The following is a 13,799-nucleotide window of genomic DNA, read 5'->3' as shown; positions in this document are numbered from 1 at the left end:
CCTTAAGTATAGATTTTGTTGTTTTGATTTCCTTTGGAAAATAGAGTATGACATTGACAATGAAAAAATAACCTTTTCAGCAATTCTTGATTTCATTAAATAAAACATATACTTTATAACCTTAAGACAAATAAAACTTAATTTTCCAACAAAATCCACATTATCGTATTCTAAACAGCAATTATTTCCATCTTTTCTTTTTTCACATTTTTATTCTCATTATTTTCTAATTATATTTTGTAACACTAAACAAAATCTATACTTGTTGCCCAGATTCTTCTTGAGTGTCTCCAAAACCCACCTTAAACACATTATATGAATATATTTATTATAATAAACTTATGAAAAGTTAAGTAACCAGTTTATGGTAAACAAACTAACTCAGAGATGTTCACTCAATAAATTATGCAGGACCTTTTCTGCATCCTAATTTTAAATTAAAAACAGTTAAAGAAAATATCTTACCCCAAAAGTTTTCTGGCCATGGACTCCCTAAACTTGTTGTGTTATTAGCCATAATATCCACAAGAAATAGAAGAGACAGAAAAAAAAAAAGAAAAGCCAGTATGTTCGAAAGAAGCACTTTGATTCTATGTGGTTCAGCAAGAGAAAAATAATTTTCACACAACCCCTCATATACTTGGGTTTGCATAAAAGGAAACAAGTGTATCATGTTTCCTGCTTTTATACTCAAATTAGCAACTGTTTTTCTTATCTCGGAACTCCACATGGTTCCTGAGACACGAAACAATTTCCTTCTCGTCATTTCCTCAGCTAAATTACCAAGCTTCTTCCTCTCTGGCTGCTTTTGGGCTGAGAGGCTCCATTTCTTCTTTCTCCAGCTCCTACCGACATATATAGGAAGATTCCAAAATCTAAGCTGTAGCACTTTGGGTTAAATTTCTATAGGATAGAGAAAGAGACTACTTTCCAACATTTCACAATTAGATTTATTCAGCAAATTGGGGGAGGGGGGTTCTCCACCCCACCCTCTGGAAATTCATACTCCATTCAAGTACAATTAATTTTATAAATCTCATTTATTAAAATTCGTAACCTGTCTCTTTCTCCATTTGGCATATTAATTTTGAAAAGTTATCTGCTTCCTTTCATAAATAGCTACCTAAAATGTAACTTACATTTAATTTGTATTACTCTTGAATTGGTACTTAAGTATGAATAGGATGATTTCCACACAGGAGGAGCCTGTTTAAAACCAAGCAGGAGAAACATACATGCAAACACGGAATTACAGCAGAAAGATAAGCGCTATAACGAACAGTACAATGATCACAGTAGTTGTTTTCATGGAGATGTCTAAGAACTCCGTGGGAAAGTATGAACATAATTTTACCAAGAGGAGAGAGTAAGAAGGCAGAAAGGACGATATAAACAGAGAAGAATCGTCACAATTCACACAGGGGATATCGTGGGTGTGACTATAGGAAAGAGTTATATGAAATTTTTCAGGAGATGTAGGTAAGTTAAAATCTTAAGAGTCTTTATTAGTTTTAGCTTTATTCGCTTATTATTATTTTAATTATTATTATTATTTTTGAGAGAGAGAGAGGGCGCAAGTGAGCGAGGGGGCAGAGAGAGGAGAAGCAGGGCTCCTGTTCACCCAATGTGGGGCTCCAGCTCATGAACCATGGGAGCCTACGCCCTATGCTTAATGACTGAGCCACCCAAGCACCCTTAGCTTTATTAGTTTAGACTAATTCCTCTAGCACTGGGGAACCTTTGGAAGTAAAAGTCAAAGTGCCAGAATGCACTTAACTGCCCTAAACCCCGTTCAGACCTGGTTTCCTCAATCTTTGATTAAATCAGCCATTAACTCTTGCATTCACCCTAATTGTCATTAGACTGTGATTCTTAATGGAGCAGTACTCATCTTTCCAAGGTTTGTCATAGATTTCTGAATAGTTCTAGGAACATCTGGGGAAAAAATAACACTAAGTTTACCCCATATTAATTTTTGTTGCTTCTGCTCATTTTCTTAATTTTGATAGATTTACATTAAGTATAAGTTTACTGGAAGTTAGAATATAGACACTCTAAAGGAGAATAATAGAATGTCATAGAAAATTTAGAGATTTCACTGAGCAAATGTGAAGACTCATCTCTATAATATTCTTGCTATGGTTTATTCCCATATAAGTTATTATTATTGAGTAAATAAAATATCCATTTTTGCTGAAGAAAAGAGAAAGGACTCACATTTTAATAGCTACCTTTACTTTTCGATATTTTTTGGCAAAATTTAAAAATAGAAAATTAAAAGACCATCTGATATTGGAAAATCTATAATACAGTGAAAGTACACTGAAATACTTCTAAATTCTTATAAAAACCGAGTGGGATTTTTCCATTATTATATGTATTTTTAAATACACATTTTGTGTTAATATGGCCTGTCTGACTCAATAAATATTAATTTCAAAAATGGATAAATTTTTTTTAATTTTTTTTTAAAAAATGGATACATTTTTATAAAGAGTCACATGGAGCACATTTGCCCTAAAACAACAAACCCAGTGAGTGGAACAGATGAGTTGGGGTTTGTTGAAACTGCCTTCTGTGTAAGACGCGGAGCTCGCTCCATTTCGGGGCAGGGATGTAGTCTGAGACTTCCTTTCATTGTTTCATGTTTAATCACCTAGATTTTTTCCTCCTAAGTTTTCACTTTTGCAGATGGTCAGAACCCGGTCAAAACTCTGAAGAAAACTTGATTTCTAGCAGTTTATGACCTAAGCGTATATATATATATTTTTTCTGTTAACAGCTTATTGGTAGCATGAGTTCTTATCTGTGCATGTAATTTGCTTGGTAAGGATTTGTACTTTTCCTTGGCAGAGTTCCATATAACTGAGTATCTATGTCTGTGGGATTTTTGAGTCCCGTGGCTTGTAATGCCAAAACAGGCAGTTGATTTTTGTCTTTACAACAATGTTAGGTCTGCTTTTCTACTGTTCATTATTTCACAAGTTGGGTCTTTAGATCTATCTGCATTCTCCAGGAGTCATAGAATACACTGGAAGTTTGTTCTTCGGTAAGCTAGGCATGGGACTTACTTCCCCCATTCAGGTCTGCTCAGGTCACTTCCTTACCAGGCATTCATTAGCCACCTTGCTTCTTTTGCTTCAAACGTCCCCACTCTAACCACTGTCTCCCGCATCCTCATTTCCTTCAGAACACTTATCACTCCCTGATTCTCTGCTATACATTCTTTTGCTTTTTTTTTTTTCGTCTCTTCCAGCAGAAGTTGAGTTCCATGGGAACAGGAACTTTATTGATTTGCTCATCTCTGTTTCTCCTGTGGCTAATAGAGTGTTCTTAATAAGAGTTATTGATGTTACTAAATGACACAACAAGCTCTTAATAATAGGCTCTTAATAAATATTTATCCAATAAAGGAAAGGATTCCAAGGAATCTGAAGATGAAAGTATTTTAGACATTCCAAGTCAGGTTAATAAAAAATGTCATTTGCACTTAAAAGCAAAAGTTAACAACCTCTATTAATAGGCATTTCAATATTTTAAAAATTTGACATGCAACTTGATACAGAATCAAATGACACAAAGGACATTGTCACACTTAAGAGAAGATATTGTATTTGACTTTAAACTTTCATTTTTAGCTTCATCTTTTAAAATTATGCTGTGTTTTGTCTTCCCTGTATTAAATTGATCCAAACAATTTTGTTAAATGGAGAAAAGTGTCAGAACATACAAGAACTACCCACAAAAAATGAATATTTAAATCTAGTTGAAAAACATATCCAGTTTTTAAAAAGTCACTTGGAGGGTAAGTTAAAACGTAAACATGCTATTTTAACATATCTATGCCTTTTTTATTTCTTGTTTACATGGAATAAAGTTGGTCTTCTTTCTCCTTTCTCCTTAAACTCATTTCCTCTTGGAGGGTGATGACAAAACAGAGAAAGACAAAGTAGTAGAGGTCAGGTCAGCTGTGTGAACATCTCACTGCTGGGGCTTAGGGTTTTACAAACTGCAGGGTAAATAAAGATGATTTTCTGGGACTGGGGGAGGGGGGTATTTTTTCTAAGTAGATATGTCTTCCTGAATGGCTGAGTGATGCTACGGTTGGTGATAATGGGAGAGAGGTGGGGAGCTGACAGACATGAACAGTGAGAAGCTGGAGCCCCAGGGTGGGAGCCTGGAGTTGATGTCCAGGCTAGGATGCTGTCAGCCCCTTGCTGATCAATACAATACAAACCAGAGAAGAAAAAGGAATTGTCCTGTAAAAGATTTGCTCACCTTGCCTCCACTCAGGGAAATGGGAGGAGGAAACTAGGCACCTCTGAGAATTCCTCATGAAAATCCTGTGCTGAGGATCAGAAAACATCACACTGGAAATTTACATTATTTAGGTGTATTAGCAATAACCTACATGCTTAGAGAAACAAACTTGCTAAAGGAACAGGCTTTAAACCAAGAATGCCCAGAGATAGTTGTAAGAAACAAGGTCTTACAAAACATAAGGAGACAAACATCAAAAAGCCCATCTCCACAAAGATGCCCACACCCTGGTCCCTGATGGAATGTTACATCATGTGGCAATGTAAGTAAGGGAGATTATCTTGGATTAATTGAGTGGGCCCGATGCAGTCACATAAGATCTTAAAACCAACTTGTTCTGCCCGGAGTCGGAGAAATGTGGTGGAAGAGACACAACATGAGAGATGCAACCAAGACTAAGTCAGAGAGACCCCAGTTTGAGCAAGATTAACATGCCTTTGTTGCCTCTGAGATGTGGCGACCATGTCCGAGGACCAGTGGAGGCTTCTAGAAGCCAAGGGTAGCCCTTGGCCAGCTGAAAGCCAGCAAGGAAATGGGGAACTCAGTCCTATGCAACTGCAAGGAACTGAATTTAGCAGCCAATGACCTGTACGAGCTCAGAGAGGGTTCTCCCCCAGAGCCTCAAACAAGGGAAGTAGCCCTGCTAAGGTTTTGGTTTCAGTTGGATGAGGTCTGGGACAGAGAAATTAGCTAAACCACACGGTGGCTGGACTTCCAGCCCACGGAAGTAGATTATTTCCAAAGGAATGAACTCCTCTGAAAGGTGACCTGTAATGGTAACAGTGGAAACCAGGAGAAATAATATCTTCAATGTGCTGAGATAAAAAAATCACCTGTCTACTTAGGCATCTGAGTATTAATGAACCTATCCTTTATTCATTTATGTTTTTAAGTTTAATTATTTATTTTGAGAGGGAGAGCACGTGCACCAGAGAGTGTGTGCATAGGGGAAGGGCAGATAGAGAATTCCAAGCAGGCTCCACATTCTCAGTATGAACTCATGAACCATGAGACCATGACCTGAGCCGAGATCAGGAGTCAGACACTTAACTGACTGAGCCACCCAGGTGCCCCATTTAATGAGTCTATGTTTTAAAGATAAAAGTGAAATATGCTTTTAGGAAAATAAAAATTGAACGATTTTGTTATCCTAAATTAATTACTATAGAATTTTGTTCAGAAAGAAGGAAAATTATTCTTGATAGAAAATTTGATGAAACCCCCAAACCCTGATAAATATGCAAATAAATCCAAATGTTTATGAGAATTATAATAATAAATTCTAAATTGTTAGAGTAAAAAAAAAAATCAAAACAGGACTAAAAGCCTATAGGAGAATACAGATTATAAGTAAAAGGTTCAAAAGAGCAAAAGCATTCAAGTGTCTTAATTCTTCACTGATAGGATAAAGATATTGATGATGAATTATAGTCTGAAGAAAATAATGGAACTTCCTTAACCTGAAATATAGTATGCATTAAAAGCATTCAGCAGATATTGGGGCGCCTGGGTGGCTCAGTCGGTAAAGCGTCCAACTTCAGCACAGGTCAAGATCTCCCAGTCCGTGGGTTTGAGCCCCACGTCGGGCTCTGGGCTGATGGTTCAGAGCCTGGAGCCTGCTTCTGATTCTGTGTCTCCCTCTCTCTCTGCCCCTCCCCCGTTCATGCTCTGTCTCTCTCTGTCTCAAAAATAAACATTAAAAAAAATTTTTAAAGCATTCAGCAGATATCATAATCGTCAAAGAAATATTAAATATTCCCTTTGTAATTTTTTGTAAATATTTCCTCTAGAAACAAGACAAATTTGACCACCATGACTATTTCTAGTCAACATCAGACTGAACAATCTTGGTAGTACAATAATAAAAATAAATAAGTATACAATATAAAAGGATTAGAAAGATAAAAATAAAAGGATAATTTGTTGTAGATTATATGATTGTCTACATTACCACAAAATAAAATGTATAAAAGAAAGAAGTCATTATTAGCAACAAAATAAACAAACAAGAAAAATACAACAAAAATGTGCAAGATTTATATGGAAAATGATTATATTTTATTGAAGGACATGAAAGAAAACTTGTTTTTTACTATTTTTTTGTTTTGAGACAGAGGGAGAGAGCAAGCGAGCATGAACGGTGGAGGGGCAGAGAGAGAGAATTCTAAGCAGGCTCTGGCTCTGTGCTGTCAGTCCAGAGCCCGATGCAGGGCTTGATCCCATGAACCATGAGATCATGACCTGAGCCGAAATCAAGAGTCAGTTGGTCAACTGACTGAGCCACCAGGCGCCCCCATGAAAGAACACTTTGTATAATATGTTCATAGATGGGAACATTCAGCACTGAAAAGATATCAGTTCTCCTCAACCCACAAATTTCTTTTAATTCCTAAAAAAAAAAAAAAAAAAAAATTACCATCTTAATTCAAGAAATTTGGCAAGTTGATTCTAAAATATATACAGAGGATCAAAGGGTCCAAAATGGCCAAGGCACTTAAGAAAGAAAGCTAGGTTAGGGGACTTATAGATATCATCATGACTTATTATACTGCTATGGTATTCAGTACAGTGTGGTTTTGATTCAGGGGTAGAGGAGCAGATCAGAGATGCAGAACAGAGAATCCAGAAATGGATCCAGGATAAATGGAACCTTGATACACACCAGACCAACAAGTGGTAGAACCTAAATCTGTGTAGAAAGATGATCTGTTCAAAAAACCACATGGTTGTACAACTGAGCATCCAAGGCGGGGGGTGAGGGGGGTGGGGGTGGGGGGGGAAATGGATTCGTAATTTGTGCCATACAAAAATAAGAGTTCCAGATAGGTACCTTTAGAAATCAAAATAAGGAAGAAGCTGATAACGAAAACACACCAAAAACACAGACCTAAAAGAAAAGATTGAATAAGCTGACGATATTAGAATGAAGAACTGGTGTCCCTCAAGGAACTTCAGAAAGAAAAGTATAATACAAGCCACAAACTGGTATAGAAATTTAATTGACTTCGTATATTGATTTTACATCCAGCAAACTTTTGTCAGGCTTTTATTATTTCTAATAACTAGTCAATAGATTCTTCGGAATTTTGCATATAGACAATTACTCCATCTGCAAATAACTACAGTTTTATTTTGATGTTTCCAAAGACACTGTAGTATATAATGAAATGTCATATGTCAGGCACAAGACGTGATAACTCACCCTTTATTTTGGAAGCCATAGGTGACTGTGTGGGAGAATTGAGGCAATTCCTACCATAATAATTCCTACCCACTACGGCATTACATACAGGTTGCATCCTCAGAGGTCCTTGACTGTGCTTTACTTGATAGACTTTGGGCCTAAAACTAAGTCAAGTCTGGAAACTAGAGGAGGGATCATGATTTTTCAGTGACAGATATCAACCAAGAGCTTTTACTATTAAACTATAAGAAGCAATGAGAGCAGTAATTTTATAGAATGAAACACCAAACTACCAAAAATCAGCAGTTTCCTTATATGTCATAAATAACCAATGAAAATGTAGTAGAATGCAGTCATCTTCATTGAAAAAAAAACCTATAAAGAACACACTAGGATATAATAAGAAGCATTGTACAATAGCTATCTTAAAGAAATTAAAAAACTGAGTTTGTTCATTGAAGAAAAAATAAACACTGGAAATAAACATCATGCTCTTGGAATAGGAAGACCGTATAATATAAAGATATCAGTTATTTCTAATATTCTATGCAATACCGAAGACTGATGTACAATATCTATTTTGAAATATCTTATTAATAAGATTTATTTTATTGGATTTGATTAGCTGGTCCTAAAATTTTCGTGGAAGTGTAAATGTGCAAGAGGTATAAATGAATATATATTTAGACAAATAAGGACTCATTTCATAGATATATATCCATAGTTCACTGCAGCATAGGTCATGATCACAAAATGCAATATTTTTGTGGAAAAACTTTGAATTAGCAAAAAAGTTGGTAACAGCCTAAAAGTCCTTAAGATCAATTAAACATTTTCATGCTATGGAATACTATGCATTTACTTACCAAATTTAGATAAATGTATGTGAAATGAAATAAAACAATCTCTAAGAGATATAATTAGAGAAAAAAATCAAGCTGCAAAACAAGGGTAGTAATATTTCATTTTGGTTAACAAAACAGGGCTAGATATAAATACGTATAATATATACGTAATTTACCTGAAATGCATAGAAGAAAGAATCACATGTTGGCAATGGTTAAGCTTTGGAGAGAAATGGATACAGAGCAGGACATAAAGAGGACTTTTACTTTGCTCTATATTTAACATTTTTACAAATAGATTTTAATGTGCGGATTGCATAATTATCTTCAAAGGGAAACTGTGATGTACTAGTTAAGAAGGTTTAATTGCTTGTTGTCTCTCCGATAAATATTCTCTTCTTACCTCAGAAAAAGAATTTTTAACTCTCACCTAGTGACCCCGCTAAATCCTACTAACCAGGGGTGTGCAGGCAATTAAGGGCTGACCAATTAGATGCGAACGGAAGTGAAAAGGGCCGCTTCCGGCCCCTGCCTTAGAGTCAGGTATAAATGTCATCTCTCTCTCTCTCCATTTTCCTTTCTTCTTGCTAGAAAGCAGATGATGTGCAAGTTGCTGGAGCAGCCACCTTGGATCAGGAGATGAAAACCACAATCAAGAATGGTAGAACCAGGGGCCGAGCCTCCAATTCAGCTCAGTTCATGATCTTGGGGTTTGTGAGTTCGAGCCCCACATGGGGCATGCTGCTGTCAGCTCCCAGCCCACTTTGGACCCTCTGTCTCCCTCTCCCTCTGCCCCTCTCCTGCTTGTGCTATCAAAAAAATAAATAAGTAAACTTTTTAAAAATACTAAAACCAAAAAAAGCTTGCCGTTTGTTACATGGATGCATCTTGAGGGCCTTATGCTAACTGAAATAAGTCAAACAGAGGAAGACAAATTCTGCGTGATCTCACTTATATGTGGAAAGAAAGAAAGAAAGAAAGAAAGAAAGCAAGCTCTAGATACAGAGAACAGATTGGTGGTTAAAGTCATGGGGATATAATATATAGTATGGTGACTATAGCTAGTAATACCATATTGCTTATTTGAAAGTTGCTAAGAAAGATTTTAAAAGTTCGCATCACACACACACGAATTTGTAACTATGCATGGTGACAGATGTTAGCTAGACTTATTGTGGTGATCATTCTGCAATATGTACAAATACTGAATCATTATTTTGTACACTTGACACTAATATGAAGTTATGTGTCAATTATATCTCAATTAAAAAAAAAAAGAATGGTAGAGTCCCCAAAAAGGACCCGAGTCCCTGATAATTGTAGCTACCATAAATTGCCTACTAGCATTTTTCCTTTGCAACGTATTCAAATCTATTTATGCCTGTCACATTCAGAACCAACCCAAATGTGCCTGAACAATTCAGTACTTTGGAGAAGACGGTGACGTTTTGCTGATTTTATGTCACTCATGAGAATAATTCCCTTTGGTTGATACAACTATAGTTTAGAGTAAGGGTCCTAAAACTTTTAACATTTTAATAAGAAAATTAATTTAGCATGGCATGGCTTGTTATTATTGCAATAATCCAGGATCCTAAAATGATCAGTGTTAATTCTTGAGTATCTATCGCCCTGTCCCCGAACCTCTCGCCCACCAAATCGTTCATTCAAAAACCCATTCTAAAATCTATTAGGGTTTTTGGCAAATATTTATCATAAATTTTAGGAACCAATTTTGTTCCTTTTAAAATTAAAAGCCTTTCCTATTCTCCATGATTTTCTAAACCCACATTTGATAAATTAATATTCAAACTCCCATTACACTAGAATCCAAATTGCCCAAACCTGGAGATTTTACTTATTTAAAAGTATATGTTAATTTCCAATCTTTTTAGTGACCAATGACTTCAATTCTTTCTTTGCAATTCTTGGTTCCTTCTTTCAATCTAAATATTGTCATTCCTAACTGAAAAGAAAGAAGTAATGTCATTTTTCATTTTGATCTTTGGGCTCTAATCATAATTTTAAAAACCATGTATATGGCTGATGGTAATACATTTGCAAATTTCATTTTGTGCTTTTTACATTCCTACAAATATATATTATGTTCCCATATAATCTTTTTTGTCTTGCACATTTCTCTTAAAATACATATTTCAGAGCCACTTGTACTACAAATGATTTTTCCTACCACTTTTTTCACATATTGCCTTTTTCTTGACTCAACTGCAGCTCTATAAAACCATTTCTCATCTATTTCTGAATTCCACTGCAATTTTAGTCAAGTGTAAAATTCTATAATTTATTATTTTCTAAATGCCTCCTGATATTTAGTTTTTTCCCTTTGATCATGATGCATGGTATTTACGTCCCTCATATTTTAAAATCTTATACCATCTCTGTGGACAAAACATAGGTACTTAATAACTATTATATTTACCTAGAATACTCAATGACCGATATATGACTTATTAATTAACTATTTATTCATTAGATGTCAGTTAACCTAGTAAAATCAATATTTGTATTTTACTATTATGCATTATCATAGACATAACAATATATTTCATGCATATTTAATAATGCATGATAAATGTTGATGATTTTTATGTGTATTGATTATTTCCTTATTGACTATTTGAAGGCTTCTGAGCGAGATATTAAAGCAAACTGTGAAAATGTCTTGAATTGATAATAAACTCATCAAATATAATTTTATTTCATAATTTACTATATATGCTCATACTTCCATAAATGGAATCTATCAGCTAAGAATTGCTAATTTTTTTTAAATTTTTTTATCTAAAAAAATTTCTTTTAATGTTTATTTTTGAAAGAGAGACAGAGCATGAGTAGGGAGGAGCAGAGAGAGAGGGAGAACAGAATTCAAAGCAGGCTCCAGGCTCTGAGCTGTCAGCACAAAGCCCGATGTGGGACTCAAGCTCAGGGACCCCGAGATCATGACGTGAACCGATGTCAGACATTAAACTGACTGAGCCATCCAGGCGCCCTGAAGAATTGCTTATCTGACTTGTTTATATGACCTGTTTCTCTAGGTAATTGCACACTTGTCACAGGGTAAGAACCAATAAAATAATGGGTTGGCCTGATCATTCTAGGAATGTCCTTGTATTTTATTGCTTTTTGAGGGGGGAGGGGAAGGGGTGGAGTCCTTAGGTACAGAGGATTGTGTTGGCCATACTCTTCCATTTCAACACTGTTTCATCATCTGTCTGTGCCTCCTAACTTTTGTGTTTATTCGCACTTCTGTTATTTGTTATTTATTTTATTTATTTACTCCTGTCATACTCCTTCACCACTCTCCTATTTCCCTCCCCCGATGACAACTGTTCCAGTGGGTTACCCAGCCATCATTTATTTAGACGTATCCTGGTAAAACACACAGTATTTAAATACATATATTTTTAACAAAAAGGGTTGCGCTGTAGACCTCATTCTATTTCTTTTGTTTTCGCATATAACACATTTTTTAAGTCCTATCCATTTTGCTGTGTGAACATCTGGTCTGTTGTCAGCAGTATATGCATTATAGTGCTCTGTGGGGAGTTACCCCTTTTTACTTATTCATAAGAAACACATTTTAAAGGTCTCTCTCATAGACACACACTAGGTCACATTTACAGTCATTTGTTTTTTGATTAGTATTATTATTATTGCTTTAATTAATTAATTAATTAATTATTTTGAAAGAGACAGAGACAACATGAGAGGGGGAGGGGCAGAGAGAGAGAGAGAGAGAGAGAGAGAGAGAGAATCCCAAGCAGCCTCCTCGCTGTCAATGCAGAACCCGATGCGGGGCTTGAACCCACGAACCTCCAGATTATGACTTGAGCTGAAACAAAAAGTTGGACACTTACAACCGACTGAGCCACCCAGGTGCCCCTAATTACTTACTATTTTGAATTGAATTTTATTAAGTCCAAGTTCCTAGAACCTAAATGTGTTTCTGTTATTTTCTTAATTGGGTTGCACTCATAGTTGTTTATTTCCTCATGTGTATGTTAATTTTGTGTGTGTGAGTTTATATTTGGCAGAAGATAATCTATGGGAATCTTGAGAGGTAGGATTCAGGGTGCTTTCTTCTAGAACATATTTGGGATTTTTTTTGTTTGTTTTGGGAGTTTTGTTTGTTTGTTTTGCTGGTCAGTGGGGACACTTTCAGCCTGGGACCACTAGAATTATTATAGTGTGAGGTTTCCCTTGAGGTACTATACATTTCAATCCCATACATACATGAGGGCAGTCAGTGATTACAAATGCTCCGAAGAAACAATTATGTCCCTTGAAATGTGAGAGCTTTGGCAAGGCAGACATTTTTTCCTCTTAACTCTCTTTGCCCAAGGGCAGATTTCTTTTATATCTAATGCTTTCACTAAAATGTAATCCTTTTAAGAGTTGTAGTTTTAAGCAAAGGTTTCAGGCTTATCTCCTCCTGCAAAGTGGGCCCTAGGCCTAGTTTTCTTTTCTCTCTCCTCAGATTCCAAATCCCAAACTGGGAATTCCTGGTTTCAGCATCCGTTCCCAGACAACCCTAACTTTAGAGTTTTGCCTCCTTCTCCAGTCACAATTCCATGATGTTTGTCAAGTTTGTGGTTGCTGCTTGTTTTTGTTTTTGCCTTTGGACATGGCTCTTACTTTCCAGAGAGCTCGGAGACTCATTTAAAAATATTGATTTTATTTTTTTCCTAAGAGAAATGTCTATCGATTTGGAGAAGTAAGGGAGTGCAAACAGTGTGTGTGAGGAGAGATGAACATAATTTCACTTCAAAAAACTTCTTTGTAGAATGGAAAACAGATTGAGGGGGGAAGCTGAGAAAAATAGGTAAATTAAGAGGCTATCTCACCAATCTAGGAAGAGTATTATGGTAGCTTATTCTAAAGTACTGGAAATAGGGCTGTAAAAAGCACTAAATTCAAAAGCTGTTGGGAGATAAAAATGGAAAATTGGGTGGGGTTAAACAGGTTTCCTGGCACATGTAAGTGACAGGGAAACAGGAATGAAGGTAAATTAGTGGGAAGGATCAGGGTTTAATTCTGGGTAAATTGACTTTGAGATGTCTCTGAGATATTCAAGTAGAGATTTCAGTTGGGCAACTGGGTACAGGGCCTGGGTTTCTGAAGAGAAGTTGGTGGCGGACATAATCACGTATGAGCCTTTTTCGTTTCGTGTTTCCGTTGGTCATTGAAGGGATGGATGTTGATGAGTTCATCTTTTGAAGCATACAGAGGGAAAAAAGATGAGATTAGGATCAAAATTTAAGAAGCTTTAGTATTTAACATCTAGGTAAATGAAGATGAGGCTAAAAGAGCGGATAAAATTGGTGGCAAAAGAGAGAAAACCAGAAGGGTATACTGTTCTGAAAGCTAAGAAGAAAGTGTATTTTCCAAAGAAAGGGATCACAGTATAGTAAGGGTGTTATTTCTGTCTA

At 36.0% G+C, this 13,799-nt stretch overlaps 1 protein-coding gene across 2 annotated transcripts in view; it reads right to left on the bottom strand.

The window, feature by feature from the left end:
• Window positions 1–13,799, bottom strand: part of MYCT1 (MYC target 1) — a 69,677-nt gene that overhangs the window by 26,200 nt on the left and 29,678 nt on the right. The window contains exon 1 of one of the 2 annotated variants that reach the window (XM_015544323.2): window positions 466–652. The exons of the other annotated variant lie outside the window; for it this stretch is intronic. Within the exon in view, the coding sequence (XP_015399809.2) occupies window positions 466–652 (187 nt within the window). Of the gene's footprint in view, window positions 1–465; window positions 653–13,799 lie in introns of those variants that run through there. 2 annotated transcript variants of the gene reach the window in all.

This window comes from Panthera tigris, chromosome B2 (assembly GCF_018350195.1).
Source record: "Panthera tigris isolate Pti1 chromosome B2, P.tigris_Pti1_mat1.1, whole genome shotgun sequence".
Classification (NCBI taxonomy): Eukaryota; Metazoa; Chordata; class Mammalia; order Carnivora; family Felidae; genus Panthera; species Panthera tigris.
The sequence above is the reverse complement of the archived record's forward strand: the minus strand, read 5'-3'. Positions and strand labels throughout refer to the sequence as shown.